Source organism: Suncus etruscus, chromosome 3 (genome assembly GCF_024139225.1).
Source record: "Suncus etruscus isolate mSunEtr1 chromosome 3, mSunEtr1.pri.cur, whole genome shotgun sequence".
Classification (NCBI taxonomy): domain Eukaryota; kingdom Metazoa; phylum Chordata; class Mammalia; order Eulipotyphla; family Soricidae; genus Suncus; species Suncus etruscus.
The window spans coordinates 97,478,861-97,501,310 of record NC_064850.1 but is presented as its reverse complement, the minus strand read 5'-3'; the positions used below and the strand labels follow the sequence as shown (position 1 = coordinate 97,501,310).

Here is a 22,450-nt window from a genome sequence, read left to right as displayed (position 1 = left end):
TGGTATTGTGATTGTGTACCTATTTTAAATCTGACTCTCTTTGGAAATGTAGCTAATATATTGTATCTTGATGCAAAATGTCTCTTTGGTTTTTAGTATTGATTTAATATTGATATGTAGACATTACCCTCATGTATTAAAGATACTCCTTACACAATAATTGGGAAATTCCATGAGATACATAATGTTATAACATTTTGGAGAAACGAGAACAAATATAAAGTTTCTCAAAGAAGAATACAAATTTAATCATAAAGACCAAATTCCGACCCTAGAGATAAGCTATTAATACTAGAGTGATCACAAAATGTGTATAATGCTCTTCAGTATATCAGCCTCTTGAAAAAAATAAATGTAACTTTGTTTAGTCATTAAAATCACAATTTATTACAATTGATTAAGTATTACAATGGGCAATTACAGTACATACAGTGAAAGAAATACATTAGTCACCAATCATAACACCATAAAAACCCCATGTCCCCAACTGCCACCACCAGAAAATCAAAACTTTCTTGAGATGAATATCTGGGCAACCAGTTCATGATATGTACAACCTTAATAGCTTCCCTTAGAGCACGGAAAAAAAAACAAGTACCAGGTCAGTCGAGGTCCCCACTCCCTGCGGTTAGGGTCAGAGGGGTGCAGTCAGGCCCCACACGGAAGTAGGGCTTCAACACCTCAGCAAAGGTTTCCCAGAAAGAGTGGAGGTAGGACCTGTCGCTCGCGTTATAGAAGCAAAGCTGGCCCAGCTCATAGTCCAGGAAAATGCCGATGACCTTGGGCCTGTCCTTGAGAGCCAGGGGCGCCCCCGCAGAGCCGGCCCCCAGGTAGACGCCATCCTGCAGCTGCAGGACCCAGAGTCCCTTCCTGCCTGGCGGGAAGCCCTGGGCCTGGCTGCAAGGGGCGTCTGTGCACACGCCCACGGCCCACTCGGGCTTGTCGCCCACCTGCACCTCCCAGTAGTGGCGGCCACAGGAGAAGCCTTCGCGGCCCAGGACCACCAGCTCGGCGCTGCTGCCTCCGAACTTGGCGCTCGTCTGCGATCTGAGCCTTTTGGGCACCCAGGACACGGACTTGCCGTCCTCGGACACGCGCAGACTGGGGTGAGCCGTTCGGGGGTCCAGGCTCACGGGCTCGCGGAACCTGCGGATGAGGTTGCTCAGCGCAGAGCACAGAGGGGGGAGGCTGTAGTCGGGGCGCCTGCAGCTCAGGGGCGCCACGGCCGGGGGCTGCAGGTCCTCGCAGCGCCGCACGACGCCCCCGAGGCCCGCGAGCAGCATCTCCTCGGACAGGACGCTGCGCTCCGCCACCTCCTTCATGAGGCCCTTGAGCCGGGCGATGTGGTCCGAGTAGGCGGCGATGTTGGCGCTGAGCTGCCTCTGCAGGCGCTTGTCTTCCTCGGCCAGCCTGCCCAGCGCGGCGTCCTGCTGGCGCTCCACCAACTCCGCGAGCTGCTCGAACTCCGACGCCAGCCGCCGCTTCTGCCGGTCCACGTCCTCCCGCAGCTGCCGCAGGGTCCTGTCCTGCGCCACCGTCATCTTCTGCACCTGGGCCAGGCGCTTCTTGAGGGGCCCGATGTAGCCGCCGAGCCTCTGGCGGTGCCGGCGCGCGGCCTCCTGCACCGTCGCCACGCGGTGGCCCTGGTGGGCCGCGCTCTGAGCGCAGCGCGGGCACAGCAGCTCCTGGTGGTCCTCGCAGAAGAGGCTCAGCTCCTGCTGGTGCTCCGCACAGCTGCGCGCCTCTGCCTGCGCCTCCTCGCCTGCAAGGGGCCTGGAGCCCTGCAGGAGCTGGGCCAGCTCCACCAGCCTCGCCAGCTGCGGGTTGGCACTGACGCTCCTTGTCAGGCGGGGCTGCCTGCACAGTGGGCAGGGGAACGTGCCCTCCACCTCCTTCCAGGAATTCTCGATGCAGGCTCCACAGAAGTTGTGTCCGCAGTCCAGGGTCACCGGGTCCTTGAGGTAGTCCAGGCACACGGGGCACATGACCTCTGCCTGCAGTTTGGCCAGGCCTGCTGACAACTCCATCCTCAGCTGTGGGGAGTGAAGTTTGGTGGTCGGCAACTCACAAGGCTCAGTTTAGGCTCTCTCCTGCCAGAAACAGACACACTATAGGTGCTTTCCCCCCACTTCCTGTGTGTGTTTCTCTCAGTGCTTCAGTGGTCTCTCTGTCCACCCCACTCACCAGAGGGCACAGGTGCTGTGGATCTGTGCCCAAGGCTCTTTATTCACCTCAGCAGCTTCTCTCAGAGTGGTTTGAAGCCAAGAGAAGTTCAGCAACACTCTGCATCACCAGAGAAGTCTTTATTTTTGGAAGGCACATGGGCTACTGCAAATGAGGAGGAGTTCCGCAGGTTTGAAAGCTTCAGCTCTGCAGCAAGAAGCTCTTTGGCACTTTATGGCAGCCATTCTCTTTATTCTCCCTGGACACCAAATCACAGACCCTACCAACCCCCTCAGGGTCTTCAGGTACTAGTCCATATGATGCAAGTGACTTTCCAAGCAGGCACCTACTATAGATCTGGAGATGGGCATTTAATATCTGGGACTCAGTGAATGCAGATTATTAAGAAGTGCCCTCTAAGGGCCGGCGCGGTTGCGCTAGAGGAAAGGTGTCTGCCTTGCAGCGCTAGCCTAGGACAGACGGCGGTTCGATTCCCCGGCATCCAATATGGTCCCCCAAGCCACGAGCGACTTCTGAGCTCAAAGCCAGGAGTAACCCCTGAGCGTTACCGGGTGTGGCCCGAAAACAAACAAAAAAAGACGTGCCCTCTAGATCCTGAACACAGTGGCCACTAAGTTAGAAATGAAGTTCCTCCATGACTTCAAGAAACCAAAATTGTGTACTTATTGCTTTGTGTGCCTCCAACCCAATAACTGCTTTTGCTGCACTGATCTCAACTCACCTAGATCTGACTCTGGCTTGTGGCGTCCTTGGTGCTAAACCTGTGCTCACTTTCCTTGTAGGCATGGCCTTCAATCAGACACTCCAGAGCATAGTATGTGCAAAGCAGTGACCACAGCCTTTATATATTATTGTGGTGGATATCTAGGGAGACTCATAGGTAGGTAGGGTGGGTCTCAGTTGATAAAGGAATTTTCCCATGCAATTGATTAGGTGGAACAACTGCAGGAACTGTTCCTCTTCTGTGATCACTATCATCTTTTCTTATTTTATGGACTTATGTGTTCTGAGAACCTATCTTCATATTCAAAATCTTAGTTTCACACAGTAAAGCAACTCTTTCCTTAATTGTTGCTCTACCCATTAAGGTCATTGAAACCAAGAAATATTCCATGTATTAGAAAATTTGGGCCCTTGTTGGAGAGACAGTATAGTAGGTGAGGTACTTCCCAGGAGTGATCCCTATGTACATAGCTTTCACAAAGCCCTGAGCACTATAGGATGTGGCACCAAATCAGAACAAACCCAACTGCAAACTGTCATGCAGGACTTAGGTTCACTCTCTCCCCAAGAAGTGTAATTGGGGCAAGGAGATCTCTCTCTCTCTGAGACTCTACTGATACAAGGAGGCCTTGGAAAATATATTAGTCAGTCCAACTAAGAGAAATCCTGATTTCAGTCCTATGAAACTACCACAACTTTAGTCACACCCCAGTCTAGGTCCCCTTCTCTTACTTCTCTTCTTTTTTCTTTGAGGGAGTGTGTGTGGCTTACACCTAGTATGCTCAGGGGTTTTTCCTGGCTCTCTGCTCAGCAATTATTTATGGCAGTCTCAGGGGACCATATGTGATTCCTGTATTCAAACCAGTCTCTCCTGTGTTGGCTTGTGTGCAAGGCAATTGCCATAGAGCTATACTATCTCCCTGGCCCTTATCTTCTTTTCTTATCTTATTTAGTGCCCTATAAGTCTGTGAGTAAAAACCCTTTTCTTGTGAAACCATATATCAGTCTGTTTTAGATAATACTGTGAAAATATTTTCAATTATATTGCTAAGAATAATGATAATATGCCAAGAAAAGGCATCTCTGATACAGTTCCTGTTTGGGATTGACCCAAAATTGGATTCATACAGTGCCTTAACACTTCAGTGACTCTCTAATTCTCTTATAAAGTCATCTGCAACTTGGCTCGGAGGAGTCAGTATAAGGTCATGCTCTCAACCCTGAAGGTACTGCTCCAAAATGCCTTGGACTTTCTGCATTTTCTGTGCCTCCTTGGCCACAGCTCAAAGCACCTTCCTCCCTGGGCATCCCAGGACTGACTGCTGTACATGGTGACCCACAGTACCTTCGACTCCAAGTTTCTGCTAAAGATGCCAAGATGCTCCTTCTCACCTTGCTTCAGGCTCATGTCTACCTTCAGGTTCAGAATTGTAGAACCAGAGCCTCCCTCTTCCCATGGCAGGGATGGCAAGGGGCTTGCTAGCCCCTGGGCCTGGGTGAAGCAGCCTGCCAGGTAGAGCTTGGGCTGGAGCCCAGAGAGGTGAGGCTACTTGAGGGTGCTTTATATCCTTAACAATATGTGAATTATTTCCTATGTCTCTGTATTTTTCAGACCCATATCTCCCCAATCCCCTGGGACTGAGGCATGAGGCTTCTGCTACGTTCATATAGTAATATATTGATTATAGGTCAAAGCGATTTGATATTAAGCAAGACAATTTCTATTTGCTTGATTTTTTAATATTATAAAGTATACTCTAAGTCAGGTGAAATATCTCAAATAACTGTGTATAAACAGGCACAAGTTCAAACACCACACTATGAATTCCCCAAAACTGCTGAGGTTTTCACAGAGTACCACAAAATATAGACAATAAATTAAAGGAACCAAAATATTAAAAACCAACAACAAAATATATACACACAATTAAGTTACTAGGATAATAAACTTCCACAATCATTCTTAGTACATAACAGATGGTCAAACTTGCTACATATCCTTGTTCTTCCCAACACTTTGAGACTAATTTGTACACAGTAACAAACTCTAAAGACATCACTATTTGTTTAAATAATTTCCAACACTAATATTTTAAAATAAAAGCCTGTGGAGATATTTACAATAATACCTGCCTTCCATGTGGCTGACTCAGGTTTCGTTACCAGCATTCAAAATGGTCCCTATAGCCCTATTAGGTGAAAGGTGAACCCTTACTGCAGAGCCAGGAGTAAGCCCTTAGCATTACCAGATGTGGCACACACACACACACACACACACACACACACACACACACACACACACACACACAGAGTTAAATAACTAAATAAATAAGTAAAATAAAGGATTGCATGCTTTAAGGCCAGAAATTTAGAAGTCCCTTTGGTGCTTGCCTTGTAAAGAGTCAAATGACATTTCATGACTGGCAATTAAACTTTTTTATTTCCTATATATTGTTTAAGAGGCTACACCCAGTGTTTCTCAGGTTATATTTCTGATTTGCACTCAGGAATTACTCCTGGCAAGTTCAGGGCAAACAACATACCTCCATGCTATCTCTTTTGCCCACTTTTATATTTTCTTGTTGTTATATATATTGGGGATCTCTCCTTCTTCAGATAAGCCTAAACTCTCCTGAATGCATTACTTTCCTTCTCTTTGTCTTTATTTTCCTCTCATTCCCCTTTCTCTGTATGTCTAAATATATCCTGAAAAAAAATAATGTTCTTGAGGCAGGCTGAGTGATAGCACAGCTTTAGGGCATTTGCCTTGCATGCTACTGACCCAAGATAGACTTATTTAAATTCCTGGGTGTCATATGTTCCCCAAGCCTGCTGGGAGTGATTTCTTAGCACAGAGCCAGGAGTAACCCCTGAGCAAGCCTGGGTGTGCTCTCCCCAAAAGAATGAATTTGTTTATTTTTTAACTCCCCCAAATATATTTAACCCAGAACTCAGTGGGTGCTGCCCTCATTTGACCATGAGAGCTTGCATTTCTCCATGTGTATATTTACTTTAAATATTTAAAATAGAGGCTTTTTGGTTCTATACTTGATAGTATATCATTTTCCAATAACTTTTTTCTTTCTTTTTCTTTTGGCTATACTGGGCAGCAATCAGGGCTTACTCCTGGCTCTATATGTAGAAATTCTCCACTAGACTCAAGGGACCAAATGGGACGCTGGGAATCCAACCTGAGTCCATCCTGTATAAGAACATTCTATCGCTGTGCTTTTACTTCTGGTCTCAAATAATTTCTTGTTAAAAAAAAAAAAACTCTCTTCCACAGAAATATCAAGAAACCAACTAGATTTTTCAAGAATCCAGGTAGATTTGATGAAAGGAGAGGCCAGAGTAATAGCACAGTGTTAGGGCATTGGACTTGCAAGCGTCCAACTGTGGACCTATCCCACCATACCATATGGTCTCCCAATCCTGCCAGGACCGAAGTTTGAGCACAGAGCCAGGGGTAAACCCTGACCGCCATCTGGTTTAGCCCACATCCACTATTCAAAAAAGGAATAAAATATATTGGATGATAGGATACAAAACTTTAGGGACAAGCAATAGCTAAAGGAGTCAGCCTTGGAGCCAATCTTACAGGAGAAATAAGCTTCTTTAAAGGACAACAAAGTTGTCATGAGTGTGGCTTTCCCTTATTGTGCTTCTCAGTACATTATTCTGGGTACATAAAGCACATCTGTGCTCTCTGTACATTAAGGAGCGGAAGATTACTCCAGCTTGCTTAGGTATATTATACATCTTTATTAATGAGTCAACACCTCCTTAATATAAAATTTTTGTCTTATTAGTCTTTTCAATATTCCCTCTCTCAGGAAAAACATTTATACTTTTGTAGGCATATTTATATTTTCCTACATTAAATTTTATTAATTAAAAAATTAATGTGGAAGGTAGGTGCCTTGGAGGAGTTTATTGGTTTTCCTAGGCTTTTCCCATTTAACTCCAAGCTCCAAAGGGAGGGTCTGGGTGTGGGGGCTCTGACTTTCCAGCCTTCTAGCTCGGGAAGGATCTCCCTTCCTTCCTGGAAGCCTGGAGGTTTGGCCAGCATGGCATTTGGCAGCCCTCCGCCATGTCACGGGCCTCTCTAACCAGGCCTAGGAAGGGGTGCAGGATATGGGTCACCCAGCACCCCTCTACCTCCTTCCTCCGGTGCTCCAGGGCTTTTCCTGGCCACATGGCTGGGCAAGCCAGCGAGGTGGGTCCCTTGGAGGAGTTTATTGGTTTTCCTAGGATTTCCCCATTTCCCTCCTGGGTCCAAAGGGAGGGTCTGGGGGTGGGGGCTCTGACCTTTTGGCCTTCTAGCTTGGGAAGAATCTCCTTTCTTCCTGGAAGCAGGGAGGAATAGCAGCACAATAGGTTCTGGCAATAAGACTTACCAGGGAAGTTTCCTTATTAAACCTGTGCATTGTGGAATCCCACATGGGCTAGCTCCCCCGTGCAGAGCATTATGACAAATGTATGAATATCATTGTGTTTCATTGCTTGTCATTATCTGAATGCCGTCCAGGAGCACGTCTTATTCCTTTACTCCCTCACTCCCATCTCTTGTTACCCCACATTTAAGCATTTTCTGTACTAATGATTTTTGTTTTGGCCAAGGTGGATTACATATTTTTCACAGTAATTTTTTGGGTGGAGTCTGAAGCTTCAGCAGACAATGCATCATGGCAAGGTTTTATGCTGTAGGCTTTTTGGCCAAGATAAGGTGAAGATGCAGCCTCGACTGCCCCTCACAGCTTTCTCTCTCCTTCCTCCCCGTCCCCAGGGTTATTTCTGGACACCTGCTCAGGGTCCCAGCAAGTGGGTTCTGGTGAGGTGCAATTTAAAAGAGACCCCCAGGCTTCCTTGCTCCTGCAAGGGGCTGGGAGGGGACTGGTGAACTTTCAACTTCCAGCAATTAGGAAGCAAATGCCTCTCAGGGAGTCTGAAGCTTCAGCAGGCAACATGACTCCATGTTCTCTTCCCTTGTCCAACTCACAGACCGAAGTGGTGTCTCGGAAATACCCCCCTCCCTCTCGAGTATTTCTAAAACACAAAAGGGACACGTGTATCTCTTTGTAAATCTCAGATGTATTCCCTTAACATCAATAACCCTGTATGGGAGACTTCTGGTTCGATCTGGCTGTTAAAAACAGACCTCTAAATCTAGAGGTCTCAGTCTGTCCACAGTTCAAGGAGTGGAACTTATGATGAAGACTTTCTTTGTGATTTTAGAAATTCTGTTTCCTCGATGTCATTTTAATCTGTCTTCTGTGGTTAGTGGTCTTGGATCTTGCACTGAAACTCAGATGGAGCCTGGGATATCTTCTTTCCTTATGTTTCCAGAAGACCCGTTCAGTTGCAATTGCCTCAGTCATGACTCTGGAATTGGGGGTCATGATTGTTAGGCAGGACATAGACCAAACCCTAGACTAGGGCTTTCTTGTTGGTCTCAGAATACATACTGCCCGGTCATGGTTCTATCAGCCGGTCATCTGTAGATCACGTTCTTGGCTTTTGCACAGCCCTATGGGTGTGGCAAGTCTTCTGATTTTGTTTTATCATTAGTTGGTTGGGTAGGATAACCTGTTCTTATGTCCATTTATTCCCAATTTCCTCGTTGTCAGGATATCATATTAGAACTGGCTCATATTGGAGATCGAGTAGTATTCAGGATGTCCCAGTTGGGCTTTGGTTCCTGTAGCTGTTGTGAAAAACTGTGTTGATTCTATGTCTGGGGTTCAGGATTCAAGTCTGGACGTTCGGTGTATAATCTTCTGGCGTCTAAAATGGATCCACATGACATATTTTCAAGGTGGGAGATTCCACTGTATTGTAAATAAGTATGCTTTCTTATTCCTAGTAGATAAGAGCTTGTTTATTTACATGGGATTTCCCCTTTTTTAGTGTGCCTTTGCAGAAAGAAATGGTGCTTCATTTGGGGTTGAAAAGAACAGAGAAACAAGTCACACACCCAATAAACATAAAAATAGAAATAAAATATATATATTTACTCACATATGTGTAGTGAAAAAATGATTTTTAAGTAAAATGAAATAAAAAATAAAGAGGTAGTGTTTTACAGGTCTTATACTTATGATGGAAGTATAGGTTTCCCCATTGCCTTTTGAGATTTTCTTGTAGGGGTGTAGGTTCCCAGGCACCTTTTCATCACACACCCTGCCCTTCCTGAGATTGGTAAAAGATTTGAGGGGGGGGTCTTTTTTTTCAAACATCCTCATATATTGACAATTTTGCCCACTGGATTTGTTGTTTGATTGATTGATTTTCCCCCTTTGAGATCTGTTTTATAAGCAATACTGGTAGAAGAGTATCTCTATAGATTTCATGTTTGAACCAAGTTATGGGGAATGTTAATTTTATTTGTCAGCCCCCAGAATCAACAACAATATGAATGCTTATAAAATTTGTAGATTAAGAAAGACATCAAAGAAATGTTTGAACATGTTTTCTTAGTGATTATCAACAACTTTCCTCATATGTGAGACTTTTCTGAGAAAATAATTCTTAAAATATTCATTAACGTTAAAATTGTAAGACATTACCACTGTGAAATATTGGTGATGCATTAACAAAGAAAAAATAAAAACCCATACAAAAACAACCCATAAAATCCATGGTCCAGAATGGTAGCACTCACACTTGGTTTATTTTCTCTGAATTTTGACAAAATGACTAGAATTAAACAGAAGTGACCCCTGAGCAGAGCGAGAAATATGCATTGAACACACCTATGTGTGGTCAAAACAAAGCAAAAGTTTTACGGGATAACAAATGGTAAGACCAGAAATGCATACAACAGGAGCCAGAGCAATAGCACAGGGAGTGGGGCATTTGCCTTTCATGAGACATATCCAGGTTTGGTCCATAGCATTATATATGGTTTGCAGAGTTTTCCTAGAGTGATTTTTGAGCTAGGAGTAACACCAGAGTGCCAGCAAATGTGGCCCAAAAACCAACCAAACAAACAAAAACCCCACAAACCAAAACATATGAAATGTTCCTGATTAGAGGGTCTAAAGTACAAATACATTATATGGTTTAATAAATAATGCAAATTATTCACCTGCTCGATTGTCAATTAATAATATAATAATGAGGGAGGGGCTAAAGAGATAGCACCCTGAGCACCTACAGGTTTGGCCTAAAACAAACAGCAAAACAAACAAGCTAAAAAGAGTTATTGGTTATTTATCTGGTTATTTGGGGTGTTTTGTTTGTTGGTTGTTTATTTGGTTTTTGGGTCATAATTGGCAGCACTCAGAGGTGACTCCTGGCTCTGCACTCAGAAATTGCTCCTGTCAGGCATGGGGGACTTTATTGAATGTTGAAAATTGAACCAGGGTCCATCTTTTGTTGGCCAGCTGCAAAGCAAATGCCATGCCGCTGTGATATCTATCCAACCTTAGGTTTTTTGGTTTTGTTGTTGTTGTTGTTGTTGAGAGGTTATTAGTATCTAGAGTTTACACAATCTAGCCCTGAGGTTTTCAGATTTAACAGAATTTGCTTTGCTCAAGTTAAGAAAAAACCTTGCATCAATGACTCTAATATAAATACCAAGTTTTTATTTTAATCAATAAATAACAAAATAAAAACAAAAAAAACTAATATATAACAATCAAACCCTAGGCATCACATATTATAGGGTAATTTCTAAAAATTATATAATTAAAAAGACATAGGTCTTATTCACTAGATGTGAAATCTTCCAATTCAAGTTTTTAACAATGAGTGTGAATGAGGAGATCCTCATTCATAAGAACTATTTTATTTTATCTTGTTTTCATTTGTAAACTTCCATCCAACTCTACTTGTTACTCTCAAGCTGCAAAAGAAATGACATAGCACATAATATATTAATTTTAATATATTAAAAGCAAAAAGTAACCACATAGAGATTCTGCTTGCTTAAAAATCTCTATTAAGTGGCCAGAGTGACAGCACAAGAGTTTTAGCATTTGCTTTGCAGATGGCAGAGTAGAGTTCAGTGTCAGGCATCCCTTGTATTCTCCCAAGCCTGCTGGAGGTGATTGCTGAACAGAGAAAATAAGTAACGCCTGAACACTGCCGTGTATGATACAAAGCCATAATCTTTGTGTATAAGCTCCTGAAACTTCCAGGTTTCAGCCAAAAGAATCCTGAGGAATCCATGGGGTGATGTAGTACTCTCCTGGGCCGAGCCTAAGCCGCGCCAGACGAGGGACAGACATTCATGGCGAATGGGACCGATCTTCTCGCTCTGCCAGCGGGCCCCTCGCTTCTCCCCGCACCGGGTGTGTCGTGGGTGGGCGCAGGGGTGCGCAATCTGGCCCGACCTCGCTCTCTTCACTGAGGGCTGGGGTTCCTTTGACGCAGCAGACAGCCCTCGCGTGGTGGTCTTCTCCAACCGGCCCCCCATCCCCGCCTCCGGGGGAGGTGCAGAGGGGGCCGGCGCCCGGCGTTGCGTCTTGACGCTTCCACCCGGTCTTCGGTGGAGCGCTCCAGGTCGTCCATCAGGTGCCCAAAGCCAAGCTGGTGGCGTCGCTTCCCAGTCCCTGGCGCTGTGCTTCTGGTGTCAGACTGGGCTTTCCTCACTGACATACTTGCCCGCCGGCGCGGTGTTGGTGATCTTTTCCCCGAGGACGGCTGGGGGTGGGAGGGTCCGAGGCGATCAAGCTCGCCGATGATGGAGATGTCGGGCACCGTCCTGCCGTGGCCGGCCCCGGGCGCGTGCCCGCACACGGCCAGCATAGTCCCACGACAGTGGTGGGTGCCGTTGTGTTGTGTCGGCGGGGTCCCCTCGGGACGACCAGGGCCTCTTAAAGTTTGGCCTCCCGAGCCTGTCGTTGCTTTCCCCCTTCTCCTCGTTGGGGGAGAGCCGGCCCCTCGTCCAATGGGACCAAAGGCCGAGCTGCCGTGGCGGGGGGACAGGGGTCCCCCGCGGGCTCGGAGCACACGGACCTGACCGCGGACGCTCGCGCATCTCGTTGTGACCCGTATCGCAGCCCCCCCCCCCCCCAGTTTCTTATTCCCTGTGGGGAAGTCCGACGGGTGTCGCTCGCCTTGGGTTTCGGGGGTGGCGCCCCCTCGGCATAGGAAGCCTTCTCTAGCGATCCGAGAGGGTGCGTTCGGACGGTTTGTCGTTGGGGGTGCCGTGGTCCCCACTTGGGGTCTGCCGCCCCTCCTTCCGCCTCTGTGCTGTGCCCACCGCCATTCGGGCCCCAGAGGCAGGGGTGTGCTGAGCGGCTCCTGCTCCTCTGGCCTACCGCGGCCTGCATCTCCCCACTCTGAGTCGGGGAGGGTCCCGCCAGGCCGAGCTGGCATCCCGGAGATTTCTATTCGAATTAAAAATAAAAAAAAAAATAAAACAAACAAAAAAAGAATCCTGAAGAGCTTGTACAGAGTGTGTATGTGTTCCAGGCTCCCATTCTGCTAGTTAATCACATAATCACTACTATTGGATGTCTGGAATAGTAAAAAGGAAACGGAAACGTAATTCATTTAGCTTAATGATATAATTGATCTGGGTCAGGGAAAGTAAAAAAACTGAGTGAAGGTTTTTCTTGTAGGAGATCAGATTCAATGCCAGCACTGCACATTCTCATTGGCATGTGGAGAGTGATACCAAACACAGAGACACATTTAGCCTAAATCAAAAATAGAAAAAACACACAATTATCTCATTGAATCTTCTGCATTAGGAGGTGATTGAAAAATACAGGCACTTTTACTCCTGCTCGGATATCAACTTGAAGGTATCAGAAATGAAATCATACTTTTTATTATTTGGGTGCCATACCCGGTGACATTCAGGGTTTAATCCTGCAATAGCTCCTGTCTTGGTGGACGATATGGGATGCTGGCGTATCTAACTGCAGACTGTCCTAGGCTAGTGTGGGAAAGGCAGAGGCCTTACCACTTGCAGGACCACTCCAGCATCATGAAATTGAATCTTATTTTAGTAACTGAATAAGAAATGCAGAAGCTGGTAGTATGTGTATTCTTTGAATATTGCTTTGATTCTTGGCAATAGAATGGGAAAAAATCATTTAAATATTATATACCACTGAACTGATTTATAGGTTTCATCTGAACAGGACTTTTGCTCACAGACTTGTGTCCCTAAATGAGATCACTGAAAAAGTTAGAGCATGGGCCCAAAACAGGGGTATGGCTACAGCAGTGCCAGTTTCATAGGACTGTGCTCAGGATTTCTCTTGATTGGACTGTGTAAACTTGAGTAAAATCAAAGGTTTTTATGTGTCAATAAGAAAAACCTAAATTAATATCTCAACATCTACAGAAGTGCTGGGAAAATTCGTCATTTATAATCTCATATATGAACTACTGATTAAACTCCTTATGAAGGTACCATGATTTACCAAGTTGGTCATGGTTGAGTTTGTGACACATGGACTTTCGTTACCAGCTGCACAATCATCTTCATATGCTGCCGCTCAAGTTACTAACATGAGCTGGAGGAAAAATGTCATCCATGGCCTCACTGAAGCACTGAGACTCAGAGAAGGAGAAACTCTGGTCGTTTTACACTTCCCTGGAGAGAGTAAACCAGAAGACCCACCTGATAGTTTGGAATGTTGATGGTTTTAATTTGGTGCCCCACCCTACAGTAATCAGGGCTTTTGCAAGCTTTGTAGTCAAGTTTCACTTCTAAGAAGCACTTTACCAATTGAATGGACTTTCTGCTCAAGAGCCCAACTTTTTATGCATGTACTATTTCTCTATACTTCATAAGTACGAAGATGAAGGGCAGGGCCACCATTAAACAAGGACTTGCAATATTGTGAAAAAAATATTATTAAGAAAATATGTTTCCTGCAAGTGAAGCAAAATAAAATATGCAAAGAACTCTGCCTAATCGATCACACTGAAAATCCAATCATCAGCCAAGCCCAACCCTACGCATCCATCTCTCTTTCCTGGGTGGGTCCCGAGGCCACACCCATAGACCTATATGAAGACTGTGGTCACTGCTGGCTTACAGTTTGCTCTGCTGTGCCAGGCTGAGATACATTCCTACAAGGAAAGTCAGCTCAGGACCAGCACCTGAAGAATCTCCAGGCAGAAGTTCGAGACCTAGGTGAGAAGGGATCAATGCAACAAAGACACTTAAATATTTAGGGATGCACAGAGCAATGGTGGGTAGAGAATGGGTATGGTGTTCCGGGGAGGAAAACCTAGGACCGCCTTAAGGTGCCAATGAGCTTGTCTGATACAGTGCTGATGCTTTCTAACCTGTAGAAATTGTTATTTGCAGGAGTCCATCTCTTTTCCAGAACTCAAGACTATTGTGCTTGTGCAGAATCACCCAGGATATCTTGGCTTCATAACAACCATCTGAGAGAAGTTGTTGTGGTGAGGTTCTACTGTCCTCTAGGGAACAGGGTGGCCAGAGAGACCACTGAAGTACTGGGAGAAATACACCCAGAAAGTGGGGAGCAGGACTGAGTGTTTCTCTTTCTGGCAGTAGTGAGCCTTAAACAGAGCCTTGTGAGTTGCCGACCACCAAAAGGCCCTCCCCACAGCTGAGGATGGAGTTGTCAGCAGGCCTGGCCAAACTGCAGGCAGAGGTCATGTGCCCCGTGTGCCTGGACTACCTCAAGGACCCGGTGACCCTGGACTGCGGACACAACTTCTGTGGCGCCTGCATCGAGAATTCCTGGAAGGAGGTGGAGGGCACGTTCCCCTGCCCACTGTGCAGGCAGCCCCGCCTGAGAAGGAGCGTCAGTGCCAACCCGCAGCTGGCGAGGCTGGTGGAGCTGGCCCAGCTCCTGCAGGGCTCCAGGCCCCTTGCAGGCGAGGAGGCGCAGGCAGAGGCGCGCAGCTGTGCGGAGCACCAGCAGGAGCTGAGCCTCTTCTGCGAGGACCACCAGGAGCTGCTGTGCCCGCGCTGCGCTCAGAGCGCGGCCCACCAGGGCCACCGCGTGGCGACGGTGCAGGAGGCCGCGCGCCGGCACCGCCAGAGGCTCGGCGGCTACATCGGGCCCCTCAAGAAGCGCCTGGCCCAGGTGCAGAAGATGACGGTGGCGCAGGACAGGACCCTGCGGCAGCTGCGGGAGGACGTGGACCGGCAGAAGCGGCGGCTGGCGTCGGAGTTCGAGCAGCTCACGGAGTTCGTGGAGCGCCAGCAGGACGCCGCGCTGGGCAGGCTGGCCGAGGAAGACAAGCGCCTGCAGAGGCAGCTCAGCGCCAACATCGCCGCCTACTCGGACCACATCGCCCGGCTCAAGGGCCTCATGAAGGAGGTGGCGGAGCGCAGCGTCCTGTCCGAGGAGATGCTGCTCGCGGGCCTCGGGGGCGTCGTGCGGCGCTGCGAGGCCCTGCAGCCCCCAGCCGTGGCGCCCATGAGCTTCAGGCGCCCCGACTACAGCCTCCCCCCTCTGTGCTCTGCGCTGAGCAACCTCATCCGCAGGTTCCGCAAGCCCGTGAGCCTGGATCCCCAAATGGCTCACCCCAGTCTGCGCGTGTCCGAGGACGGCAAGTCCGTGTCCTGGGTGCCCAAAAGGCTCAGATCGCAGACGAGTGCCAAGTTCGGAGGCAGCAGCGCCGAGCTGGTGGTCCTGGGCCGCGAAGGCTTCTCCTGTGGCCGCCACTACTGGGAGGTGCAGGTGGGCGACAAGCCCGAGTGGGCCGTGGGCGTGTGCACAGACGCCCCTTGCAGCCAGGCCCAGGGCTTCCCGCCAGGCAGGAAGGGACTCTGGGTCCTGCAGCTGCAGGATGGCGTCTACCTGGGGGCCGGCTCTGCGGGGGCGCCCCTGGCTCTCAAGGACAGGCCCAAGGTCATCGGCATTTTCCTGGACTATGAGCTGGGCCAGCTTTGCTTCTACAATGCGAGCGACAGGTCCTACCTCCACTCTTTCTCGGAGACCTTTGCTGAGGTGCTGAAGCCCTACTTCCGTGTGGGGCCCGACTGCACCCCTCTGACCCTGAGCACTGGGAGTGGAGACCTGGACTGACCTGGTCCTAGTTTTTCTCCCCTGATGTAAGGGAAGCTGTTTTGGTTCTCACTGTCATGGACTAGTTTCCCAGATATTCAAGTCAGGGAAGTTGTGCTTTTCTGGTGGTGGGACACTGGTACATGGTGTGGTTGTCTTTTGGTTATGGTGATTCACGTATTTTTTGCAATTGTTTGTAGAGTAAATCCATTATACTCCATTGTAATACTTAATCAAATGTAATAAATTGTGATTTTAATGACCTAACAAAGTTATATTTCTTTTTTTCTCAAGAGGCTAATACATAGAAGGGCATTATACACATTTTCTTATCACTCTAGTATTAATAGCTTATATCTTGGGTGGAAATTTGGTTTTAGATCAAATCTGTATTTTTCTTAGAGAAACTTCCTATTTGTTCCCTTTTCCAAAAATGTCATGACATATTAATCTCAGGAAATTTCCTAAATATTGTATAAGGAGTTTTATTTAATACAAGTAGGTAATGTCTACCACGTAAATATTAAATCACTACTATAAAACCAAACAGACATTTGAATCAAGAAATAATATATTAGCTTCTTTTCCAAAGGGAGTCAGATTTAAAATAGGTGCACAATCACAATACCACTATTCAGATATGGATGTTGTCCTGTTTATATAAATTATTTTCTTATACTGCTGTGACTCTGGCCTGTAGAGTTCTGGATGCTAGTCCTCTGCTCACTTTTCTTGTAGAAAAGGCCTTCACCCACAGCAGTGACCACAGCCTTATATAGTTCTGTGGGTAGATCTCTAGGGAGAGTCATGGGTAGTTAGGGTGGGTTTCTGCTGATGAAGGGATTTTTCCAGTGTGATTGTTTAGGTGGAACACCTGCAGGAGCAGCGCCTTTCTGTGAGGACCATCACCTTTTCTCACTCTGAACTTTCATGTTCTGAGAACCTATCTTCATACTCAAAATCTGGTTTTCACAGTAAAGAAACCCTTTCATTAATTGTTGCTCTTACCCTTTAAGCCCATGGAAAACAAGAAATATGACATGTACTAGAAAATTAGGGCCCTTGATTGGAGAAGTGATTCATGGTACAATGCTTTGACAAAGCCCTGATCTCTGTAGGATGTGGCACACAATTAGAACAAACACTACTGCAAACTGTTGTGCGGACTCAGGTTTACTCTCCCCAAGATGTGTAATTTGGTCAGAAAATGTCTTTTTGAGTCTATATTGATGCAGTGATGCCTTGAAAAATATTTTAGTCAGTCCAACTAAGAGAATTCCTGAGCTCAGTCCTATGAAACTATCACTACTGTAGCCACACTCCAGTCTAGGCAACCTGCTCTTACCTTCACTTCTCTCTCTCTCTCTCTCTCTCTCTCTCTCTCTCTCTCTCTCTCTCTCTCTCTCTCTCTCTCTCTCTCTCTCTCTCTTTTGTTGGGGGGTCACACCTAGTGAGCTCTCGGGTCATTCCTGGCTATCAATTCAGAAATCGCTCCAGGTAGGCTCAGGGGATCATATGTGATTCCAGAATTCAAACCAAAGTCAGTTCTGGGTTGACTGCATGCAATGCAAATGTACTAGAGCTAGTGCTATCTCCCTGGCCCCTTACCTTCTCTTTTCATCTCAAATAGAGCTGTATCAGTCTGTGAGCAAAATCCCTTTTCTGGTGAATCCTATAAATTGGTTTGTTGGAGACAGTAAGTTGAGATTATTTTTTGAGATAATAAGTTGAGAATATTTTTAATTATATTGATAAGAATAAAGACATTATGCCAAGAAGATGCTGGAAATTAAGCAAACTAAAGTAAATATTCTTTCCTTAATGTACAAAGGCCACAGATGTGCAGAATAATGTATCAGAAGCACAATAATGGAAGGGCACACTCATGACAAGTTTTCTCTGTCCTTTAAAAAAAGCTCATTTCATGCTCTTGTAATTTGGCTCCAAGGCTGTGACTCCCATCAGCTATTTGTCCCTGAAGGCTTGGAACCATACATCAATTTAGTTTTTTTCTTTTTTTGGAAGGGGATTTCGTGCCAAACCAGATGGCACTCAGGGGTTACTCTTGGGTCTGTGCTCAGATAATATCCCTGGCAGGATCGGGGTACCATATGGTATAGTGGGATAGGTCCCAAGTTGGCCACTTCCAAGTCAAATACCCTACAACTGTGCTATTCATCTGGCCCCTCCTTTCATCAAATCTACCTGGATTCTTAAATAATTTAGTTGGATTCTTGATATTACTATTGAAGGCAGCTTTTTCAGCAAGAAATTATTTGAGGGTCAGAGTAATAGCACAGCCATAGGGTATTTGCTTTGCAAACAACTGATACAGGATGGACCCAGGTTAGATTCCTGGCACCTCATTTGATGCCCTAAGCCTGATGGAGTGATTTCTGGGTGCAGAGCCAATAATGACCCCTGAGTGCTGCCTGGTTTAGCCAAAAGAAAAAAAGAAGAAGAGGAAGAAAAGAAATTATTTAAACTGATAAAACCATCAAATAAAAAGCATGAAAGCTGGCATGGTCAAAGGAGAGCAGTACCCACTGAGGTCTGGGTTAAATATGTTTGGGGGAGTCAAAGAATGAACAAAATTATGTTTTGTTTGTCAGGTCACATCCAGAATTTGTTGAATTTAAAACAGGTTAAATTTAGACATTGTGAGGAAGTGGATGAGAGAGGAGAAAGACAAATAGAAGGAAAGTTATGCATTCAAGAGAGTGCAGGCTTCTCCAAAGTTGGAGAGTGCTCCAGTACATAGCATAACATAAAAATACAAAAGCATGAAAGTTCACATTTCAAGAGATGAGATGAGGGCCACATGTATTTGGGGCACCGTTTGTATGAACTTAAAAAATGTAACCCTACCTCCTTTGTAGAACATTACTCTTGATACTAAGATACAAGTCAATCAAGTACTTATCAGGTAATTTTTACTATTTAAAGTGGCATTCATATTTTTTATTATTATTGCTAAGTTTTGTTTTGGGTCACTCTCAACTGTGCTCAGGGTTTACACTTGGTACTGCACCTAGAAATTATTACTATTGGGCCTGCAGAACCAATAAGAGATCAAACCTGTGTATGCTCTGTACAAGGCAAGTACCCTAACTGCTGGACTTTGCTTGGCTCTGTGCCCACCTGTTTTCACACAAGACCATCTATCTATCTATCTATCTATCTATCTATCTATCTATCTATCTATCTATCTATCTATCTATCTATCTATCTACCTATCTATCCACACACATATTGGTTTTGGGGCCACGCCTGGCAACACTCAGGGACTACTCCTCGCTCTATGCTCAGAAATCGCCCCTGGCACAGGGGAGCATATGGAATGCCGGGATTCAAACCAACATTCTTCTGCATGAAAGGCAAATGCCTTACCTCCATGCATTCTCTCAGGCCCCCAGACCATCTATATTAACTGCCATTTTTATAATGCAAACAACAATGACTACACTCTGCTATTATTGTCTCAGCATATACAGAACTGTGGAGAAAATTTGGTCATATTAAAAATCTCATATATTATCTACTGATAAAACTCCTTATGAAGGTTCCATGATATACTAAGTTGGTCATAGCTGAGTTTGTGACACATGCACTTTTGTTACCAACACCACGATCATCTTCATGTCCTGTTGCTCAAATTACTAACATGAGCTGGAGGAAAAATATCATCCATGGGCTTACTGCAAGACTGAGACTCAGAGAAGGAGAAACTCTGGCCATTTTGCTCTTACCTAGACAGTAAATCAGAAGTCCCACCTGATAGTTTGGAACGTTGTTTGTTTTGATTTGGTGCCACACCCTACAGTAATCAGGGCTTTTACAGGTTTTGTGTTCAAGTTTCACTTCTGGGAAGCACCTTACCTACTGAATTGACTTTCTGACCAAGAGCCCATATTTCTAAAGAATGTACTATTTCTCTATATTTAATAAGTAAGGACATGAAGGGCAGGGCCACAATTAAGGAAAGACTTACTTTACTGTGAAAACCAGATTTTTATTAAGAAAATGGGTTTCTGCAAGTGAAGCTAAATCAAATATGCAAAGAACTCTGCCTAATCAATCACTCTGAAAATCCAATAATCAGCCAGGCCCCACCCTACCCACCCACTCTTTTCTGGGTGGGTCCCAAAGGCTACACCCACAGACCTATATAAAGACTGTGGTCACTGCTGGCTCACAGTTTGCTCCTCTGTGCCAGGCTGAAGGACATTCCTGCAAGGAAAGTCAGCTCAGGACCAGCACCTAAAGAATCCCCAGGCAGAAGCTGAGATCTAGGTGAGAAGGGATCAATGCAACAAAGGAACTGAAAGAGTTGGGGATACAAAGAGCACTGGTTTTGGGAATAAGTGCTTCTTCTGAGGCCATAGGAGGCCTCCCCTTTGGCCATAATGCCCGAAGTGTGCAGGGTCTAGAGGGCACCTCTTAATGAGTCCAAGTACTAAATTCCTTCCCTCTGATTGAAATTGAGTGATTTCTTTGGTAGGCCAGTATGTGTCTGTGGAGAATCTCACTTTAATAACATGCAATAGTGTGTGAGGTCTTTGAGTGGATATGGCCTATGGTGGGTAGAATCTGGGAATGGTGTCAAAGGAGGAGGAAGTGTGGAAATGCCTTAAGGTGCTAGTGAGCTCCTCTTATACAGTACTGAAACTTTGTAGAAATTTTGTAGAAATCTTTATTTGCAGGGGCCCATCTCTCTTCCGGAACCCAAGACTATTGTGGCTGTGCAGAATCATCAGGATATCTTCGCTTCATATCAACCATCTGAGAGAAGTTGCTGAGGTGAGCTCCTAGTGTCCTTTGGGGAGCTGGTGGACAAAGACACCACTGAGGCACTGAGAGTAACACACACATGAAGTGGGGGAAAGGACTGAGTTTGTGTTTTCTTTCTGGCAGGAGAGAGCCCTAGACTCAGCATTAGAGGTGCCACAACCAAACTACCCCCCCCACGGCTGAGGATGGAGTTGTCCGCAGGCCTGGCCAAACTGCAGGCAGAGGTCATGTGCCCCGTGTGCCTGGACTACCTCAAGGACCCGGTGACCCTGGACTGCGGACACAACTTCTGTGGCGCCTGCATCGAGAATTCCTGGAAGGAGGTGGAGGGCACGTTCCCCTGCCCACTGTGCAGGCAGCCCCGCCTGAGAAGGAGCGTCAGTGCCAACCCGCAGCTGGCGAGGCTGGTGGAGCTGGCCCAGCTCCTGCAGGGCTCCAGGCCCCTTGCAGGCGAGGAGGCGCAGGCAGAGGCGCGCAGCTGTGCGGAGCACCAGCAGGAGCTGAGCCTCTTCTGCGAGGACCACCAGGAGCTGCTGTGCCCGCGCTGCGCTCAGAGCGCGGCCCACCAGGGCCACCGCGTGGCGACGGTGCAGGAGGCCGCGCGCCGGCACCGCCAGAGGCTCGGCGGCTACATCGGGCCCCTCAAGAAGCGCCTGGCCCAGGTGCAGAAGATGACGGTGGCGCAGGACAGGACCCTGCGGCAGCTGCGGGAGGACGTGGACCGGCAGAAGCGGCGGCTGGCGTCGGAGTTCGAGCAGCTCGCGGAGTTGGTGGAGCGCCAGCAGGACGCCGCGCTGGGCAGGCTGGCCGAGGAAGACAAGCGCCTGCAGAGGCAGCTCAGCGCCAACATCGCCGCCTACTCGGACCACATCGCCCGGCTCAAGGGCCTCATGAAGGAGGTGGCGGAGCGCAGCGTCCTGTCCGAGGAGATGCTGCTCGCGGGCCTCGGGGGCGTCGTGCGGCGCTGCGAGGACCTGCAGCCCCCGGCCGTGGCGCCCCTGAGCTGCAGGCGCCCCAACTACAGCCTCCCCCCTCTGTGCTCTGCGCTCAGCAACCTCATCCGCAGGTTCCGCGAGCCCGTGAGCCTGGACCCCCAAAGGGCTCACCCTAGTCTGCTCGTGTCCGAGGACGGAAAGTCCGTGTCCTGGGTGCCCAAAAGGCTCAGATCGCAGACGAGCGCCAAGTCCGGAGGCAGCAGCGCCGAGCTGGTGGTCCTGGGCCGCGAAGGCTTCTCCTGTGGCCGCCACTACTGGGAGGTGCAGGTGGGCGACAAGCCCGAGTGGGCCGTGGGCGTGTGCACAGACGCCCCTTGCAGCCAGGCCCAGGGCTTCCCGCCAGGCAGGAAGTGACTCTGGGTCCTGCAGCTGCAGGATGGCGTCTACCTGGGGGCCGGCTCTGCGGGGGCGCCCCTGGCTGTCAAGGACAGGCCCAAGGTCATCGGCATTTTTCTGGACTATGAGCTGGGCCAGCTTTGCTTCTACAATGCGAGCGACAGGTCCTACCTCCACTCTTTCTTGGAGACCTTTGCTGAGGTGCTGAAGCCCTACTTCCGTGTGGGACTCGACTGCACCCCTCTGACCCTGAGCACTGGGAGTGGGGACCTGGACTGACCTGGTCCTTGTTTTTCTCCTTGCTGTAAGGGAAGTTATTGAGTTTGTAAATGTCATGGACTGGTTGTCCAGATATTCATCTCAAGGAAGTTGTGAGTTCTGGTGTTGGGAGTTTGGGACAAGGCGTTGTTGTGGTTGTTGTGTATGTAAATATTTTAGGGGATTATTATGTTAGTGACCCTAACC

General features: G+C 47.3%; 3 protein-coding genes across 3 annotated transcripts; 2 read left to right on the top strand and 1 right to left on the bottom strand.

Moving 5' to 3' along the window:
• Window positions 1-602: 602 nt before the first annotated feature.
• On the bottom strand, window positions 603-4,315 carry LOC126004412 (tripartite motif-containing protein 75-like). Its single transcript, XM_049770849.1, has 2 exons — window positions 4,253-4,315; window positions 603-2,033 (listed from the first exon to the last, which is right to left on the bottom strand). Exons 1-2 carry the CDS (start codon window positions 4,313-4,315, stop codon window positions 603-605), a joined length of 1,494 nt encoding a protein of 497 aa, XP_049626806.1.
• Window positions 4,316-14,459: 10,144 nt separating this feature from the next.
• On the top strand, window positions 14,460-15,884 carry LOC126004410 (tripartite motif-containing protein 75-like). Its single transcript, XM_049770848.1, has one exon. It carries the CDS (start codon window positions 14,460-14,462, stop codon window positions 15,882-15,884), a length of 1,425 nt encoding a protein of 474 aa, XP_049626805.1.
• Window positions 15,885-20,839: 4,955 nt separating this feature from the next.
• On the top strand, window positions 20,840-22,264 carry LOC126004409 (tripartite motif-containing protein 75-like). The gene is made up of 2 exons (XM_049770847.1): window positions 20,840-21,946; window positions 22,019-22,264. The coding sequence occupies exons 1-2, from the start codon at window positions 20,840-20,842 to the stop codon at window positions 22,262-22,264; spliced, it is 1,353 nt and encodes a 450-aa protein (XP_049626804.1).
• The last annotated feature ends 186 nt before the right edge of the window (window positions 22,265-22,450 follow it).

What these genes read in the sequence shown, in the direction of transcription:
- LOC126004409 (XM_049770847.1), top strand. Translation starts at nt 20,840, where the DNA reads ATGGAGTTGTCCGCAGGCCTGGCCAAACTGCAGGCAGAGGTCATGTGC. An exon ending in AGCCCGAGTGGGCCGTGGGC is followed by an intron (nt 21,947 to 22,018) that starts GTGTGCACAGAC and finishes TGGGTCCTGCAG; the next exon opens with CTGCAGGATGGCGTCTACCT.
- LOC126004410 (XM_049770848.1), top strand. Translation starts at nt 14,460, where the DNA reads ATGGAGTTGTCAGCAGGCCTGGCCAAACTGCAGGCAGAGGTCATGTGC.
- LOC126004412 (XM_049770849.1), bottom strand. Translation starts at nt 4,315, where the DNA reads ATGAGCCTGAAGCAAGGTGAGAAGGAGCATCTTGGCATCTTTAGCAGA. An exon ending in GCAGAAACTTGGAGTCGAAG is followed by an intron (nt 2,034 to 4,252) that starts GTACTGTGGGTC and finishes CACTCCCCACAG; the next exon opens with CTGAGGATGGAGTTGTCAGC.